General features: G+C 39.3%; 1 protein-coding gene across 1 annotated transcript in view; it reads left to right on the top strand.

Annotated features, from left to right (window-relative positions):
• Nucleotides 1-19,963, top strand: part of Col24a1 (collagen type XXIV alpha 1 chain) — a 247,837-nt gene that overhangs the window by 85,696 nt on the left and 142,178 nt on the right. Inside the window, exon 20 of the mRNA XM_055614315.1 lies at nucleotides 11,947-12,000. Coding sequence (XP_055470290.1) covers nucleotides 11,947-12,000 — 54 coding nt within the window. The remainder of the gene's footprint in view (nucleotides 1-11,946; nucleotides 12,001-19,963) is intronic.

Below are 19,963 nucleotides of genomic sequence, written 5' to 3'. Positions count from 1 at the left end.
CTTATCCAACTCATGTATAGACACAGACACAGGCACACACACACACACACACACACACACACACACACACACACACACCCCAAATACATATACATTACCAAAAAGTATGAAAATGTATGTAATTGACTGATTCTCAAAAGCTCTGTCAAACTCCTATCTTTCAAGCTTCTCTTTAGATAATCTAATTCTGTTGTTCGTTTCCAAAAGACTTTTGAGGAACAATCACTAAAAATCAAATGTTGAGGTTAAATAAATTATGTCCTATCTTTAGAAAATAGTATTCAATATGTCAAAAGCATCCTTGCATTGTGTTTAATATTTGACAAAATGAAGATCAAACAGTTTGCCATTCCTTGAAAGACTAGAAAATTTTTCGACCTTGGAGGAAATTGTAGCTTTGGTAAGAAGAATTTCCTTCTTGGGCCTCCTAATTTATCCTTTCTATCCTTGTTCTCTCTTGGGCATGGATTCTTAGCTATCTCAAAAAACCAATATGTTCTTTTCCTTTGTATAATTTGTCCTTCAGTTAGAGCCTGTTTTTAGTAAAGGACCAGATAATAGGTTTCATTCTGAGCAGTGATTGATACTTAAAAGCAATGTGTTTTTCCCTTCAAAGACATCTCTATTTCAAACCTGAAGGAAAATCTGAAATTGAGGTAACAAAAGCCTATGATTACCTGGTCCCTGTGTCACCCCTGGAGGAGTGTTGGCACCACTGTGAAGGTCAACACCGAACTCTCTGAAGTTAGCCGCACAGTGTGCTCAGAACCAGCCAGCACTTCTTGCTAGTTCCTTCCAGACAGGAAGCGCTGAGTTCTAGCAGCTGTTGGTAAAGGCCAAGGATTTGAAACGCTGTCATAAATGTTGGTATTTCCCACTGGCATTGACAAAAACTGCTGCTGCTGGGGCAATATGGAGAAACATCACCTTAAAACACTTCAAAACAAGTCTGTTCTTAGTGTTTTACTTATTTCCAAAAGGTTATGAAGTTGCTGTAATAGTGACATGGATATCTGTGCATTTCTGTTCTTCATAGGGTGATATTCCAGGTGAATATCACCGAATATTCCCGAATATCGGGAAAATAATTTGCTCTAACACAAAGCATTCTTTCTAAAATTATTTTTTCTTCTTATGATAGAAGCATACGTAGTATTCAGAAAGCTTTGCAGTTTCTCTAGGCAGAGTAGTGTCAGTTTGAGCATAGATCCCACACAGACTTATAATATGGTAGCAGGATAGTGAGGGGTTTTGTTGATTCAGCTGTTAGCTCCCCTGGGTCGTTGCTCTTGCCAAGTATTTGAGTTTGGGGTGCTGTTTTTAGTAAATGGGGCCAGCTGTTTATCACAAAACTGAGTCAAGACCATGAATCACAGAAATGCCAGGATGGGCTAGTTATCGGGTCCTCTTTCCCACCAGGGTGGTCTTCATTAGGGAAAAAGAAGAGTTTGGCAAGTCGGTTCCTATAAAATAAAGGCCTCCTATCGAATGCTCATTTTTAACATTTCCGTAGACTGGATTAGCCAGCACCAGCCTGAGGCTGTCTGTGTTAGATGATTATATTAATGTTAATCATTTCATTTGCTTGATTCAGTTACTTCCTTAATATCTTTTGCGAGTTGGATTTGATTAGGAATGTTTCTGTTAGTTCTCACTTAAAAGTGGTCGCTTCAAACAACAGTTGTCACTTAACAGAATATCGAGAGGTAGCTGGTAGTTAGGGATGCAGAACCTTCTTTCAGAGGACCCATGTTCAGTTTCCAGGATCTACATCCAGCAGCTTACCACCAAAATCCTGTAATTCTAGTTCCAGAGCATCTGACACCCTCTTCTGTTCTCTGTGTGTACTGCACTCATATGCTCATACCCATCACACACACACACACACACACACACACACACACATACACACATACACACACACACACTGTATATTTGAAGTGGTATTAAAATAGTACATGTGATTAAGTCAGCTAATAAAATTTTATTTGTTGAGTTTCTACTATGTCCTTAGCTATGCCAAATAAACATTGTTGGAAATATTTTAGCATATCACCCATACTTTTTTTTTATATGTATATTCTAGTTGGGAAAGGTAAGATATACACAGGAGAGAAAGTTTCATGTGATAAATAAGTGAGTGGTTTTTACAGCTTATTGTTAGAATGATTAAAAACAGAAGCACGGAAAATGTACTTTGAGTTAGACTCTTTATAAATAAATGTCAGGAGGGAGTAAGGACATTCCAAGCAGGGCAAATCATGTAAGCTATCAAGGTAATAACACATAGTAGGTTTACAGACAGTTAATAAAACTGATTAGCTGAAGTAAATGTTTGTTGTTGCTGATACAATGACGACTAAGACTGTAATAGGATAGACACCAAGAACTGTCTACTGGCAGGACAGTTGCCTAGCATGTGCCATGTCCTGGGCTGGGGCTTGCTCTCTGGCACAAAATTTGAGAGAGAGACAGAGACAGAGACAGAGACAGAGACAGAGAGAGGAGAGAGAGAGGTACTTGGAAAGTTTGAACCCTTGTTTCAAGAACATTTCAAGAAACATGGAAGTAAAACTGACTGACACCAAATTGAAGACAACTTTAGATTTGAGGCTATTGGAGGCAATGTATCTAGTAGTTTTGTAGTCTGGCTTGATGTTGTAATACTTACTTGTGAAAAATATGAAAATTACCTTCTCAGTTTCCAAGAAGGCCTTCCGAACTGATTGCTGCCCTGGATAGTCACAGATGCCCAGTCTTTCATACTTAGTGTGAGGAGAAGCAATCTTAGAAGCAGTGGAGGGTTCTGAGACAGCTCACGATATTGGTGAGAACAGCCTTTTGCCTCGAGGAACGTTGCCAGCAACATGATAACTGAGCTTGGACCTGTTTCATCTCAGGAAGACTTGTTTTTCCTACCCCAAAAGACTATGTCTCTATAATTAACATGTCCTCATTACCAAAACAGACAGTGCATTAGGTTTTATGGTACAAGGAAGTCAACAAATTAACCAGATGATTCCAGTGATGCTGATAGAAGACATGAGCCTTATGACAGAGACCAAGGGTAGGCTATTTCATCAACAGCAGTTTCAAGGGTGACTAGATCTGCACTGATTCACCAAGCCATCGTTCTCACAGGTTGACAAGAGAGGCCAGCACCTGCACCTGATCTGGATTGTGTTACAGAAGGGGACTAGGAGCTCTCGGGAAAATTAAATTAGTTTGCAGAGAATCACAAAGATAGTATATTTCGGAGAGTGAACGTCTTTATTGTTTTAAACACTAAGTTTCTTGTTCTGTACTGTAGACAAATAGTTTACCTAAGTCTCTACAAAGTTAGGTGGGGATAGTGGATTTCATCACCTCATTTGCACAATGTGCAAAGATGCAGGGAAACAGTGATGAATTATCTCACTGTGGTAAAGTCAACAGTAAACGCTGGAAGAATAAAGTTAATTAAGATACATCTATATTTCTCCATGCACATCTTACTGGAATGAGAAACGTATTCTTGATTATAATGTAACAGGCCTCGTACTAAATGGTCACTGCAATGCCTACTCTTGGTTGGTGATGGCTATTCTCAGTTGTCAGTTTGGCCATATGTAGAATTAACTAAAATCTAAATGGCTGAATACACCTGTGATGGATTTCAATTAATTAAATCATTGGAAATGAGAAGGTCCCTGATTAATCCATACATTTTTGAGGGGGGGAAGATCCACTTTTGATCTATACCACACCTTCTGTAACCTATATAAAGGACGAAGAGGAAGGGACCTTGCTCTCTCTTTGCTTGTTGACTTTGTGCTTGCAAGTGTGTCCATCCATTCACTGCATTAGAGCCTGCCTCTTCAGGATTCTAGCACATGCTGAAGACCAGTTGAGACTTCCATCCTCAAGGACTGAACACCTATTGGATTCTTGGACCTTCCATTGTTGGACTACAGTCTATAAGTCATTCTAACAAATCCCATACTAACCACGTTCTGCAAGGTGTAAAGAAACACTGCCACATCTCACTGAGGCAAACCCTGAAAGGCAACATAGACCACATGGCACTGAGCTGGCAACATAATGCATGATTGCAGAACCTGGAGCAGATACATTCTTCTCTGTGAGGCCTAAACTTATGTCTATATACAGTCCCACAAAGCAATAAACTTACTTGAGAAGGACAATGAGACAGACTGCAAAGCTGTGGGCTCAAGGTCCATAACCTGCTGTCTGGAAGGATGCTGGTGGCCAGCTGTCACTGGCATATCCCTTCCAGCATTGTAAATGTGATTTCTTTGTCACCTTACCCATCTGCCACTACATACCCAATGCACAAAAGGAGGAGTTCTTTGAGATAGTCTTTAGAACGTATGTCCACAAAGCCACGACATTTTCCCCCAGAGAACACTCAGTGCTGAGTACAGTGCCTGGCACGTTAAATTGTGTTCATTAATTCAAGCAGCCAGAGAAATTCCTAATGAGTCAGAGAGGTGGTAGATATTGAGTGTCTAAAATACATTTCCTAAACACATGAATAAAACAATGACCATGCTGGTATTACCTGTAAAAATAATTCAAAATTTAAACCTGGGACGAAGTTTAGGGAATAAAGTTTAATTTTTTTTCTCTACAGATCTTTTAATCATTACTACCCTAGAAACCAAAACAGCATGATTATCTAAACCATCCAATTCTAGCTGTCCTGTCATCAGCTTTAGTGAGGTATAACTGAAATATAACAAATTACATATATTTGTAAGGTTCAACTATGTTTCTTGGTACAGCATCTCCTATGGCCTCGGTTGTCCAAGGATAAACTCAAATCCCACAGCTTGCTGCCTCTCCCTCTAAAGGGCTAAGAACTAAGCCATGTACTACGGCACCTAGAAAATTACGTAGTTTAACTTTTGACATGTGAATGAATTGTGACGTCAAAACCGACTGAATGAAGATCTATTCAAGCCAAAGTCCTCAATTTCCCTATTTATCTTTGTATTCATTTTCTTTTATTTTGTTTTTGTTTTGTTTTGTTTGGTTGGTTGGTTAGTTGGTTGGTTCCTTTTGAGACATGGTTTCTCTGTGTAACCTTGGCTTTCCTGGACTCTTTGTAGACCAGGCTGTCCTCGAACTCACAGAGATCCGCCTGTCTCTGCCTCCCTGAGTGCTGGGATCACAGGTGTGCAGCATTGAACCTGGCTTGTATTCATTTTCTATCTTCCTATTTCCTCCCCAGCCTACCCTACTCTGCTTTTTGTCACTATTGATAATTGAAGCCTGAACGTCAAATAACAGAATGGTTTGTTTTAAAACGGTAACTTTGGTATAGCTTTGTGTGGCCTTTGCAAGAATACATGGAAACTTCCTGTCTGATTCTGCCCATGCCTTTCAGAGTGATATCAAAGATGTGTGGGGCTGTGTTGCATCATAGGAATTGCATTGTCTCTTGTTTGAGGACCTTCTCTGCTGGACTTTCATGATGCTGAACATATGGGAGTCAGCTGCAGTATCTTTTCTGCTCAAATACATGGAATTGCTCAAAGGGGGAGGACATATGATGAGGAGTAATCAATTGCAAAACTTTTCAAATTTTTCATAATGAAAACAATCTGGGTATGAAGGCTTTTTAGGTCTAACACAGCAAAGAGGGGATGAACAAGAACCAGATAAATCGATGGGGTGTTTACTTTGCATTTCTCTTGGCAGAACTTATATTTTCTGCACGTGGTTTTCCCTGAAGAGAGGGACACCCCTTCTTTGCAGAAGCTCCCTGCTCTGAGCTTGAGTTTGGTTCCTATAGTTTACTGGAAAAACAACTTTATTACTTTTGCGCTTTTGAATATTTTTGTCGGCATTAACTTTTGGATGGCTTATTCTCATTCAGAAAAAGTCAATTTATTGCTCCTTTTAATATTACTTTCCCGTTCGAACTGGCGTTATTGCTGGCCTGGTGTGTGTTACCTGTATCACGGCGAACCCCGTGTCTCTGTCTCAAATCAAATCTCCCCTCACAGACCGGGCTTTCCTGCTGAGTGTGTTCCTTCTTGTTTGAAGAAGCGAAATTATAATGCTAGGAAGCTACGTTACATTTTACTTTTGTGTTTATTTTTGGTCAAAGGGTAACTTTTGAAACTATGCAACAATATAATTGCCTAAAATGGAATTGATGGGGCTGGAGTTACAGATCCGTTAATAAGGTGCTTGTCCTGTGAGCACCAGGACCTGAGCTAGATCCCCAAAAGTCATGCGGAGTCTCCGGGGCTCACTGGCCAGTCAGCCCAGCTTACTTCACAAGCTCAAGGCCAATAAGAAAAAAGGTGGAAGGCACCCGAGGAAGGACACGAGAGGGCATCTCGCCACACACATGTGCATTTACTCCAACACACAAAAGAACATTCCTTTTTTAACTTGGCCATCAGTTCAGACTATTAAATGTTTATTTAATGTACTCTATACCAAATAACTGTCTAGGCTTTACCTAACTTCCTTGCACAAATTCATAATCTACAAGTTTTTTCTATCAATTTTGTTTTGTGACTATCTTCTTCAATAAGGGGCTGTGTTCAGCTCTACTAATTTTATATTTCAAAGCTACTCAGAAGATAAGCAGAATCCAAATCATGCTGGGCAGGGCCAAGGATCACCTACGAGGACTAAACATTTCAGTGACTGTTGAGTAGCCTAAATATCATCTAGAACAAGCTAAAACACTTTAAAGCCACTATGAAAATTATAAAAAAAATCCCATATTATCCAAAATACAGACTTTGTCTCCAAGCTATTATCATAATCAAACATGCTACGTAACTCAAAAATAATCCAAATCTAAAATCTATAGATTTCCCAAAGGACTAATTCAGTGAGTGAATTCTGCCCGTTCACATCCTCATACACAGTTACCTAACCACAGAAAATAGTTATCTGAAAGGCCTGCATTATTTACTTTCCCTGTTGTTAGGAAAAGCATACTGTGACAAAAGCAGCTTACGGGAGAAAGCATCATTGGGGCTCCCAGATCAAGGAAACTGTCCACCATGGAGAGGGCCCTGGCAGCAGATACTGAAGGCTACATTGTGTCTGCAGTGGCAGAAAAGGCCTCCTGCTTACCTAGCTTCCTGCTTTTCTTGCATTCCAGGGTCCAAGCCCATGGAACAGTGACACCCGAAGTGAGTGGCTCTCCCACTGCAGTTAGCCTGATCACAACAATCTTTCATGGTCATGCTCACAGACTAACCTAAATATCCCTCACAGGTGTGCTGGGAGGTGTGTCTCCTGGGCAACTCCAGACACTGTGAAGTTAGTGGTCAATATTATCCATCACAGTACCCAATGCCGATTTGTTAAAACTACAACAAAAAGGATTATTGAAGTATATGATTGATATGTAATAAAATACAAAGATTTAAACTCTTTAATTAAATAGATTTTCAATTATGGATAATTTATGATATCATTATTAAGCCAAAACAACAGATATGTCTATCAAAGCCAGAAACTGCATCTTCATAATTTTTAATTTTTTGTCTTTTTCTTCTATTCTTCCTGTTCCTTTCCTCCATAGGAAGCCTTTGATACATTTTTCATCACTCCACATTAATCCACTTTTTCCAAAGTATTCTTATAAATGACTCATAGTTTATGGTCTTTTTTGGTTTGGTCTTTTCCACTTAGCTTAAGACACTTGAGGTTCATGTAGTTTGTTCCGTCATGTGATTGCTCATCATTAATTCAGACACTACATTTACCTATTGTTTGTTCTTTATCCATTTGCAATTGTTACAAATTACAGATCTCATTAAAAACAGAAATACATTAATCCCACTGGAAAGCTGCTCAAAATGTCAACGCATATATGCCATAAGATACCATGTATTTACCTTGTTAGGAAACTAGTTTTTTGAGCTTTTGGCTGCCACTAGGTAAAAAGGCAGTATTTCACTTTTATGATTTCCAAGGAAACACATGCAATCTGCTAGTGCCTTGGTTCCCAGGTTTTGCTATAAAAATGCATGTGAATTAGTCTGCAGCCTTTAGTGATTAGAGAATAATAAAACTTTGTTTTTACTGGAGAGAACACTGAATCACCCTGTACAGCAAACAGATGTGAAGACTGAAAATAGAAGACACATTTGCACATATTATTTTTAAAGCTACTTCATTTTTCTGCTTCTCGGTAACAATCTGTGATCAGACTTTTCATTAAGAAAGCACCAGAAGTCAGGCTTTTCTCCTCCTGCTCCTCTTTCTCTTCTTCTTCTTCTTCCTCCTCCTCCTCCTCTCCTCCCTTCCCTCCTTCTCTGCCCTCTCCTCCCTGACCTCTGCTCTCTCTCTTTCCTCTCCTCCCGCCTCCTTCTTCACCTCACTAAGGTATCATGTTCCCAAGTGTGATGTGATGACTTAACTGAAGGTGGAGCTCTGTTTTTGACTTGTTAATATTATTTTAAATGTAAAGCAATAAGTCCGGATATCTTTATCAGATTTTTGTTTTTATTTTTCTTATTGTAGATTTATCTGCCAAAATGATTTTTAAAAATAAAGAAGTCTTGGCCCTAAGAACACATTGCAAGTTTTTAGTGTGTACACTCTCTGACATTTCACTGCTTAACATACGTATGCATGTCCCATCGTTGGCTTTACAGACTGAGCAGTAAATTTAAACATAAACAAAATATTCTTTTGTGGTGTGTTCCTGTAATCCCAGCACTCAGGGAGGCATGGCAGGGGGATTGTTGTGAGTTCAAGGCCATCCTGGTCTACAAAGTGAGTCTAGGACAGCCAAAGCTACACACAGAGGAAACCCTGTCTCAAAAACCAAAAACAAAACAACAAAAACCAAATTTTTTGCTGGATATTATCATTAATACTTACCTGATCCAGGTAACTCTAATTTTTTTCTATTTTTAAAATGTAGTATTTAAATGACAAGATTGCTGCCTGGGAGTGGTCAAGCTATGAATATCTAGAATAATAAAAATGTTCACCAGCTAAGTTTCTAAGCTAGCCCATGTGGGAAGGACACAGAGGAGATTGCAAATAAACTTTTAATTTCAAAATGTTCGACTTACTTAACTCTGACATTTGATTTGTTGACATATTTTGTCTGTGGTACTTCGTGGTTGTTTTTTCATGCATTCCCTTGATATTTTGACTCATAAAAGATGCAAGTGTTCACATGTATCAGACATCCTGTGTTTAGCTAGAATTACCTCACTAATTTTTTTTTGCTGTTTCATTGTAAAATAAATCACAATCACTAGAGACTGTAAACACAAATTTCAGACATAGTTCCTAACAAGCACTGTAAGGCTGAGGCAGACTTGTTTGTTACCACTCAAGGCCTTCTTGTGTCTTGCTTTTGTTTTTAATTTTTGCTGTGTCTTTCAGTGGTGGGTTCACTTTCCATTCTTTCCCCCTCTTGTAACTTAGCTGCGGAAGCGCCCAGTCATTTGACTCATAGCATCTTCCATGGTGTGTGATGATTATAGGCTCAGGGTGTAGTTCTGCATGTTCTTTGATTGGTGTTTTTCTTGAAAATTGCTAGTCACATGGCAAAGTCCTGACCATATTGAGGTTGGTTTTCTTTGTGGGCAAGTCAGCAGGTCATATTGTGTTCTTCCATCAGTAAGCAAGTGCCTTACCAGTGTGTGTGTGTGTGTGTGTGTGTGTGTGTGTGTGCGGTGTTACTTTAGGTTTCATCTCTATTCCAACTCCATGGGATAACTTGAGGAATGAAAAATAGATTTTTCTTGCTTTGTCATTTCTTTGTGGGAAGGGCTGAAATGCCCTTTCCTACTCTCTGGATGAAACTTGTGCAGAATATAAGCAAAGGCAAATGAATGCTCAATTGTTCATTTTTGTTATCACTTTTCCACATGAGTCAGCATCCTCTCTATATAGACAATTTTAAAAGTCAATTCATTTGAACTTATGAATTTAAATATATTTATTGTGGTTGCATTTAATCCAGTTCTTCTCCCCACTGAAAAAAGTTTCTTTTCCTCATAGTTGGCTTGTAGAATCCTAGCCATGCACCCTAAGAATTATTTTTAAATGGCTCTAGTTTCAATGTCTGTGATAGCTTTCTCAGTTGCTGGTATGATAAGGTATTCTGGGGTCATCTGGAAGATGGACAAGTCATGAATGTATCCATGAGGGTGCTCTGAGCCAGTGCTCTGACTGGCTGTAAATGAGGATGAAGGGATGCAAATTAGCCACAGGACATGCTGTCCTCTTTTTCAAAAGAAATAAGTCACTCAACAATTACAACAACAACAAAACTTTTTAAAGTAATTACTGCATGCCAGATGTTGCAGTACTTTCTGGGGAATGTGACAGTAGAAAACATACACCCAAGGAGTTTTCAGTCTGACCTGAAAAATAAAACAAGACAAAACATGGTGTCAAGTTACTTTCTGATGTGAGAGTTTTGGCAAAAGAGGAACAGATATTTAAGGGTGAAACATACCCTAACCCCAGGTAATATCCATTCAAGTAGTGAATGCAAGGTGAGAGAAATATAATGGGTAACAGACAGGGTTCAACTAGCAACTGTTCTAGCAAGAACTAGAAGATAGGTAAACTGCCTCAAGGCCAAAGTGACTTTTCTTCCCAGTAAATATAATGTATTCAAGAGAGAAAGCTTGAAATTACTAGATGAATACAATTTTATACATGCATGAATACAAACATCAGCATAGGTGAACTTGATGCCTTTTAATCAGTAATACCACCAATCAATATGTTAACTATCTCACGACCTTTAGAAATCAGCCCTGGTAGCAAGTTCTTTAGGTACATTACCTTATTTGTCTTTTGACATAAATGTCATCAACATATTTTTCTCCACATAATCCATATTTTTATCTGGTATACAAATTGGTGGAGTATACAGATCCTAACCAGACCAGATGAATCTATGCCATTTTTTTTTGTTGTTGTTGTTTTTCTTCACAAAATGACCTTCACAGAATCACCTTTGCTGCCTCATCATTCTTGTTAAAGTTTTTATTCCCAGCACATTTATCCTTCCACAGAACCATCTTTAGTTGATGACATCTGTACATCCTCAAAAGCTTTAAAAAAAAAATACTGAGTTGTGAGCCTTTCCTGCCTTGTCTGTGTCAATGGGAATGAACTTTCTTCACCAGTGATTAGAAGAGGATTCCGGTGATGGTGTTATTTCTTGAAATTGAGCATGATGTATTGTGTTCTGACTCATTATACCGGCAAAAATTTTAACCTCATCAGTTTAGAGCAATATCCAGGCCTTTCTCCACTGTAGACTTTAGTTAACATTACCATGCATTTCACCTTGGGAAACAAATGCTTTAGACTGCTTTTCAAATGTGAAATTATGATTCTGCTGCAAATAAATACAGACAAAATTTTGTTAAACTAATATGTTAGTAAAGGAAAGAGTCAGATGGTAATTTTTAAAACTCTAGATAAGCTAAGTATAGGCAATCAAGTCTAGAATGCTATGATAGGTAGATTTGATGCAAAGCTGGTTAACATCCTGTATATAAAGCAATACTTTTTTTAAGTAGATAGAAGTGGATTGTATCTCTGCTTAACAAAAACTTCACATTCATCCATAATTAGTGAAGAGTGAGTCTTACAAAGTGCATTTCTTTAGTCCTTGATAGCACAGTGTCTGGTATGACAATGGAAGAACATATCATTTTTTTCTCCTCTTAAATAGGATCATAGTGGGTCTTTAAGCCTGAAGATTGTGAACAATTAATAAAGTAAATTCTCTTTTATGTGATACTGTGAGTTTTTTAAATCCCAGTGTAGAACAATTGTCTAATAATCATTTAAATTGAATTTTGATGAATATAAATTGTTTTTATTGGGCATGGTTTACAGATGATGGAGGGGGCTTATATGCTTAATAGATTTAAAATAATTTGCTGTGGAATAAACTCTCTACCTTTTCACATCTACTAGGGCTTTCCAGGAGACATTGGGATTCCTGGACAAAATGGACCTGAAGGACCAAAGGTAAAAATCAAATAAAAACCATACTAAATATAGATACCTAGCGTTTTCTCATTTAATTTTTTTAAGATTTGTTTATTTATTATGTATAGAATGTTCTGTCTGCATGCACACCTGCACACCAGAAGAGGGCATCATATCCATGAATAGATGGTTGGAAACCCCCTGTGGTTGCTGGGAATTGAACTCAGGATCTCTAGAAGAACAGCCAGTGTTCTTTACCTCTGAACCATCTCTCTAGCCCCCTCATTTAAATTCTTAATATGTGTAGAGTAAGATCTTAAGAACACCAGAATTATCAGTAAATAATAAACATCTTGAGTTCAGATTCCAGTCAGTTTTTAATTATTTTCTGAATTTGTTGTGGATGTTAGAGGAACAATGTTTGAAAATCATACACATCATAGATAGCAGTTCAAAAAAATTTAGAGGAGAGGAAAAAAAAAACTAATGAGAATGGATCTTTAAAGTCATAGTGGACAGTAAATGGGAGAGAGATTTCTAATGACTGGAACCCTGCTGCACTGGTAAAACACCTGCTGTTTCAGTATAAGAACATGTGTGGTGTCCCAGAGCCCTTATGTAACATAAGGCACCGAAGAAACCTGAGCCCCATCACTCTGTCTACTGTCCTCTCTGTATGCAGAAGGGTGCTGTTCTGTGTGTGCACAGTACTAAGCACCAAGTTTCCGTGTCAAGGTGTGCCCAGGCGGCCAGGCAGGCTATGTGTCATAAGCAAACATGCACTGGAAACAGAACCACGGAGTGCCAGTGTCTGACATTTGAGGGTGGGGTAGTTAGTGACATCAGGCTCAAGTGGAAAGTGTTGGTGTCAAGTGGAGAGAGAGGAGAAGTCAGGGCAGGGAAGGCTGGACAGCTAATAACAGCTACTTCCGTTAGCTCACTGTGCTGTCCGGTGATGTGTATAGAGGCACAGCAAATGTTTTACTGAAACTAGATAATTTAAGTCTTACATAATGTTATCAAGTAGATAGTACCCCCATTTTACAAATGTCACAAATATTAAGATAGTCATTCAAGGGACAGAGATGGCTCTGTAAGAACAATATTTACCTCAGAGCCACAACCAAGGAATGAGCCCCTAAACCTTCATGATGGAGGGAAAGAACTGACTCCCAAGGCTTTTCTTCTGTCATCCAGATGTTTACCGTGGCATGTACAGGAACACATACATGAACACAGTAATTAAAATTTCAAAAATGTAAAAGGAAGATACCAGGTAACATAAGTGAGTAGCGTAGCCAGGGATTTCACAAAGAGGCGATTGCCAAGTCTGAGCTCTTCACCATTTAGCTTGGGGATCACATGGTCGGGAACACCCGTGATCAGGTGAAATTTCCACTTACCTTCCAGGCATCAGGAAGTAATCAAAGATAGTTAAGTAGCAAATAGGCCATCTGGTTTGCGTCTTTAAAAGATAGCCCTTAAGTCATTGTAAAGGGTAGTTTAAACCAGGAAAAAGTTGAAGGCAAACGAAAGCACTCCACAACTCTAGGTAATGGATGGGCTGGAGAGATGGCTCAGCAGTTAGTTAGGAGCATGTACTGCTCTTGCTGAGGACCCAGGTTTGATCGCCCAAACCATCTCAGGTAATTTACAGCCACCTGGAGCTCTAGTTGCAGGGAGATCCAGTGTCTCTGGCTTCCTAGGACACAGCACTCACTTGTACATACTCACTCACAGTTACACAACAACAACAGTAATTGTAATAATGATAGTAAATCACACACACACAACAACAACAACAACAATTTCTTTTTATTATAAGAAGTGATAAGGGAGGTTCCAGGTAGGCACTGAATGTGTATGGGGTGAGGGTCCTCAGACTGCAGAGCCCGGGGTGTGGGTCTCAGGCTCTGTCTGAGGCTTGGGTGAGTGTCTAACCCTTCCATTCAAGAGAGCAGATCCCCCCAGCTGGGTTGGAGCACAGCATGCACTGTTGGGGACAGGCCTGGAGAAATAATGAAGATCTGAAATAGAACATTTACCCACTTATCAAATATTTACTAGGTGACTTCCAAGTGGGAACCACACTGCTAGTCCCGGGATGGAAAGTCTTCATCTATGTTTTTAAGAACTTTACAGGCTGGCGGGCACACAGAGTAAAGAGCCTGGTAGAGCCTGGTGTACAAGCAAGAGGAATGGGACTCAGATCCCCAGCACTCACAGAGAAAGCTGGGGATACTCGAGGCTTACTTTCCAGCCAATTGCCAGTCTCCAGGTTCACTTAGAGAATCCATCTAAAATTAATTAATTAATTAACTAATTAAGTAAGTAATAGGGTGTAAGTGAGGAAGACATCCAGCAACTTCCTCTGACCTCCACAAGCACATGTACTGCCACACTCGTATACACACACACACCAAAGAAATGTACAACCTATACCATCATACAGTCCTTTTTATAACCATAATGATTATTACACACAGTGAAAGCGGAAACAGCTGTAGGGAAGGTAACGCTTGAACCGACACGGTAAGTGACGAAGAGTTGAGACGCCCACAAGTGGGCCCTGTGACATTCAGGAAAGGGCAGTGTGTGAGGGAATGGAGCGGCAGAAGTGGGAAAGCATTTGAACTAAACGTCACTCAGTGTTTATCCGAAAGCCCAGGGTAACGGTGCGGTGCGCCCTGTGTTTTAGCTGGCAGCTTCGCCCGCCACCCACCAGCACGGCTCCGCGCAGCCATGTCTCACTTCCTTCCCGCGGCTGTGAAGCTGCCTCTGCACCTCCGTGTCCCACACGTGCTTTGCATCAAACCCTCTCTGGAGTCCTGAGCAACCTCGCGCCATCAGTTATACAACCTTTTACCATTTCTCCTTGATTCAAAATTTCCCCTCTTTCTCTCTGAAACCATTTTCACTGCCAGTGTTACAGCTTAGGCCCCCTTCATTTCTATCCAGGATTACTGAGTTAGACCTCCGGTTTCCCTCCCTGCCTCCAATCTGGCAATTCTTCAAACCCGCAGTGACGATGCCAAAAGGAAAAAAATCTGTGGAAAGTATACATCCCAGCCTGCTACTCTTGGGCTTGAGTCTGAGTGCGTCTTTGTGAAGACTTGCACGTCTTTATATTTAACACATGGTTCTCTGTGCTCTAACGTTCTTCTAACTCTGCGGCACACATTTATCATCACTCTCTAAAAGCTCCGCTCCAGCCAAACTTCACAGCTGAACAAAGCATCCTGTACCTGTTCAGAACTCACGGCTTCTTTGATGCTGTTCTTTTATCAGAATGTAACTTTCTGGGCATCTCGTAAACACTGTCCAAGTTTCCTCAATATAAATTCAGTTATATTCCTTCATGTCCCTGAGAAAAATGACTATCAAGCAAGTACCTGCTTTTATGCTTGTCTGGCTCTCTGCTAAACTACAAGGTCTTTGAGAGAAGTCAATTTCTATAAAATTTGTTACAGTGACTAGAATAAAATTCTAGGAGTTTCACGATAGGAACTCAATATTCACTCAGTGGGTGGTTTATCAACTAGCTACAGGTGAAAGTTACTTTAAAGATATAAAAAAAAAAAACCCACAACTTGATTACTAAAGGAAGGTGATGGAAGAAAGAGAAATAAAAGGTGAAACAGACTTTGATTTGGGCTTTGAGCTTTAATGGAAAAAATAAATAGCGAACTTAGGAGAATTTGCAAATCTGGGTTAGTGTGATAACTTATTTTGATGTATAGAAATAATAGCCACTCAGTAAACTAAGATAAAATGTAGACAGAGACAGACAGTGCAGAGAACGGCATTGAGATCCTCTGGTCTACTCTAGCCTCCCCCTGCTTAGGGACTTGAGCATAAGCATCTCTGTTCATTCATTCACTCGTAGTTCATTCATTCAATCCGTATTGAGTGCTCTTTTGGTATTATGTCAGGTACTAAGTGTGAAACAATGACCATTCTGTAACTTCAACGCCTCTTGTGGATAGAGCTCTTATTTAATAAGGAAGATAAACGGTGAGCACACACTGTAAGAGGTACAATATAGAAGAATGATAGGAGCTGGAGAGATAGGTCAGTGATTAAGACAGATTACTGCTCTCACAGAAGACCCGGGTTCAGTTCCCTGCACCCTCGTGGCAGTCACAATGGCCTAGAGCAGCTTCCGTTCCACTTCTGACCTCTGAGGGCTCCTGCACATGCATGGTGCAGACAAATTCATGCAGGCACACACACATTATACCTACATAGAGAAATAGTAAATAGATAACCGTGAGACCCTCAGAAAGTGAGCAACAGACTCGGCTTTGCAAATCAGGAGATGTTCATTGACCTTGACATGCTAGAATGTGTTTCAGGCTGGGCGAAGATCCATATTGCATTTCAGTTTGTTTTGTGAAAGAGGAAAGAACTAAAGCCGGCTGAGCTTTGTAGTAAGGTTGCAATGCTAACCTTAGGAAGTCTCTTCTAGGTAGTTATTTTAGCCTTACAGTTGAAACGTTTAAAGTGGGGGCCGGAGAGCTGGCTCAGCATAAGATGAGTTTATAGGTTCGTTAACACCAACAATGTGCATTTATTGATTTTATATACAGCACTGAAGTTTAAAACAACTTTTAGAAGACGTTATTTTATCAATAGAATCAGAAATGTAATAGTAAGAAGAATATGACTGTGTTTTAAGAATGAGAGATCTGATTTTGTCTATATTCTTGGTCTTTCTCATTGGTTTTGAATTTTTTAAGAAACAGGGCAAAAAAAAGCCAAACATACTTGTGCATATGTATGATATGTTTCTTTAGCAATGTATACCCTACCATAGAAGCATCCTTAAACTTCCTTTACTTTTATTTCATGTCTCATCCAGGAAGTGGAAATAATGTAACTTACTAAGGCTGTATTGATACAGTCATCCAAGCAGTCATGTAAGGGCTGGAGTGATGGCTCTGTGACTAAGAGCACTTGCTTCTCCTGCAAAGGACCCGGATCTTGTTCACAGCACCACATGGTGGTTCCCAACCATGTATGACTCTGTTCTAGGGGATGTGACACCCTCTTCCATCCTTGGTGGGCACCAGGTGCACACATGATCCATTACATACATGTAGGCAAGCACCTATATATGTGAAATAAACATAAATAAATATTTTTAAAAGAAAAGAAGATCATGCACACTGTATTTGAAAGAAATGGCTGTGCAATGCTCAATAAAATGGAGGATTCTTTACAGGGCAAGAGCTCTGCAGAAGCCCTTCATTTTCTGTTCATTTGTTGCCAGTTGACGAAAAACCTCAAACTGGGATTGTACACTTGTGTCAATTATGGTTCTACTGACTGTGAAGTTCTCTCTCTCTCTGTGTGCATTTGTATTTAGATACAAACATTCTTCAGTAAGCCTGAGACACTCAATTTGGCAATCTGCTTTCAAGAATACCATAACATCAGCAAAACCACATCCTCTGCTGGTTGCTGAAGAAAGTATGAGTTCCCAGTAAATATCCCCCGCTCTCCAGTAAACAGAGCAGGACTGTATTTGTTCCTTCCGTGGCTTGTGTTGTTGCGTTGGTTATGGAATTAGGAATGTTGGAACCAGCTGTTACTCTGTCTCGTATTACAGTCCCGATAAGCTTGTAAAGGAAGCCCGCCATTTGTGAGATTGTGTTGTGTAATATGTGGAAGCAGCTCTTGCCTCGATTGACTTCACTGTGTTTATCTGTAAAGGGGAAGAAGAGGCATGACTCTAGACTGCTCTCCTAGATGACATTGTATCCACTGAAGCAAGATTTCATATACATATTTATTGTGTTAACCATTTTGTTTTCTAGGCAGTGTTTAGTCAGCTGAGAAATATTTATTGGGTTTGTATATTGAGTAAGTTTTTTATGTGTTACTGTTTGTAATATATTAAGCAGTAACTAGAAAACAAGATTAAGAAGACCTGTTCTTCTCTGTACTAGGAATTTATAATCTTCTAGAGACATGTCTTTGACCTGGAAAAAGTTAAAAGCCTAATTACCAGGCAGCATGTAAGCGACTAGCTAGGAGTGTTAGAGGAAGAAATAGTCAGTATGACCATATTTCTTGGAGATTCACAGATGAACTGGGAATTGAGGTAAATGGGTTGGATTTAGTTAAGTGGAGACACGAAAGATTCTATAAAATAGTTATACAATAGTTAACTATAATAAAATAGTTATAAAATAGTTAACTATAATATTCTATAAAATAGTTATACACTGCACGTATAGTAAGAGCACAGTGTAGAGGACAGAAAGAAATCTATCCTAAAAAAGTTATGAGGCAGACAGTGACAGATACAAAATGTAAAAATAAAAAACCGAGGTATATAAATCCCAACAAACCTGTAGAAAAGTGGAGTGTGTACAAGCATGTGAGTTTGTGCAAAACCCACAGTGTAAACTGTTTTCTTAACAGCTTCATCAGTGTGTAGTAAAGTATTGTAATACTTGATTAAAGTACCCACTGAAAAAACATCCCTTCCTATGTCAGTTCCAGGCAAGGCCAATTTACTAAGGACTTCCATGGTTCTATGTACTGTATATACCTTGTATACGTCAAGTCCTTCAGTGTTTGCTGTTCTATGCCTGGCTAATTGAATTAGCATAATGTCTTCAACGTTCATCCATCTTGAAACACATGAAAGAGGTCCTTCTTCTTAAAGCTAAAAATTGTATCATTTGTATACAATACATTTTCTCTACTCAGTAATCAATGGGCAATAGAGGAACCAGACTCTTGGCTGTTGTAAACAATGTGTCATCAAATACAGACATGCAGATCTGATGGCCTGTTTACAGTTCTTTTGAATATATAACAGAAGTCATTTGTCCACATTGTAGTGGGCTGTGTCGATCTTTGAAACTGAGCTGTAGGAGACATTTTCATTTTGATGCAATATCGGATATGTGGTTTTGCTGACATTCTCTTCCATTCCGTAGGTTGCCTTTCAGTGTGTTGTTAATTTCCTTCTTGGTATGTGAGCTTTCAGTGTGAGATCATCTCACTTCATTCTCTGTATGTTTGATGCTCGTGCTTTGATGTTACATCCAAAATCAGCAGTGCTCTGACATTTTCCCATGTTTTCTTCTACAAGAACTGTGTGGTTTGAGATCTCCTGTTCAAGTCTAATCCATTTGAGCTTGTTGTGGGCAGGTATTAAAAGAGGGCTCAGTTTCATCCTGAAATAACCAGTTTTCTCAACAGCATTGAAGAGACTGCCCTTTTCTCATTGGGTGGCGTCCTTACCAAGAACTCTTTGATGGGTTTGCTTTTGCGATTTTCTAATCTGTCAGCTTAAGTATTGCGTGTTTTCATGGCAGTTTGCAGGTTGGTGATTTATTTGCATGTCATTGTGTGATTTCTTTTAAGGTCAGGAAGCATGACAACTCCAGCTCTGTTTTTCTTTCCGAGAGTTTGTAATATTGCGGTCTTTGGGGTTCTCTATGCGTTTAGGGTTTTTTGGGTTTTTTGTTTTGTTGTTGTTCTGTTTTTTTTTTCCCTGCTCCTACAAAAGACAACCCTGGAGTTTTATTATCAAGCATTGAATGTGCTGGTCTTCTTCTGCATCCTGGGAATTTGAACAATATTAACCTTTCAAAACCATCTACACATAATATCTTTTACTTTATCTGGTCATCTTTACCGGCTCTTTTGTTCACTCCATGGTTTCCCTGGAGGTGGGAATTAAGAGTGGGGAAGGCTGTCCTGTCTTCTGCTCACTGCTGAACCAACCACGGTCTCGAGGGATGCTGAATGAGATGACTAAATTCAGTCCCTGTCGCACATCAACCATTACATTTAGAGTTAGAGATATTTAACCTCAAACCACAAAGTCAAGGGTGGAAACACGTTTTCCTTGGGGAAAATTAAAGTGATTTTTGTCATAAACGTATTAATGTGTTGGACTAACATAAAATAGTATATCCTCATTTCCATTCCCTAACACATCTTTTCCTTTTAAAAACAGGAAAAGTCCATTAAAAATTAT

The sequence above is a fragment of the Psammomys obesus genome, unplaced genomic scaffold, assembly GCF_907164565.1.
Source record: "Psammomys obesus unplaced genomic scaffold, mPsaObe1.curated_primary_1811, whole genome shotgun sequence".
NCBI lineage: Eukaryota > Metazoa > Chordata > Mammalia > Rodentia > Muridae > Psammomys > Psammomys obesus.
Note: the sequence above shows the minus strand (reverse complement) of the source record. Positions and strands in the feature narration are given on the sequence as shown.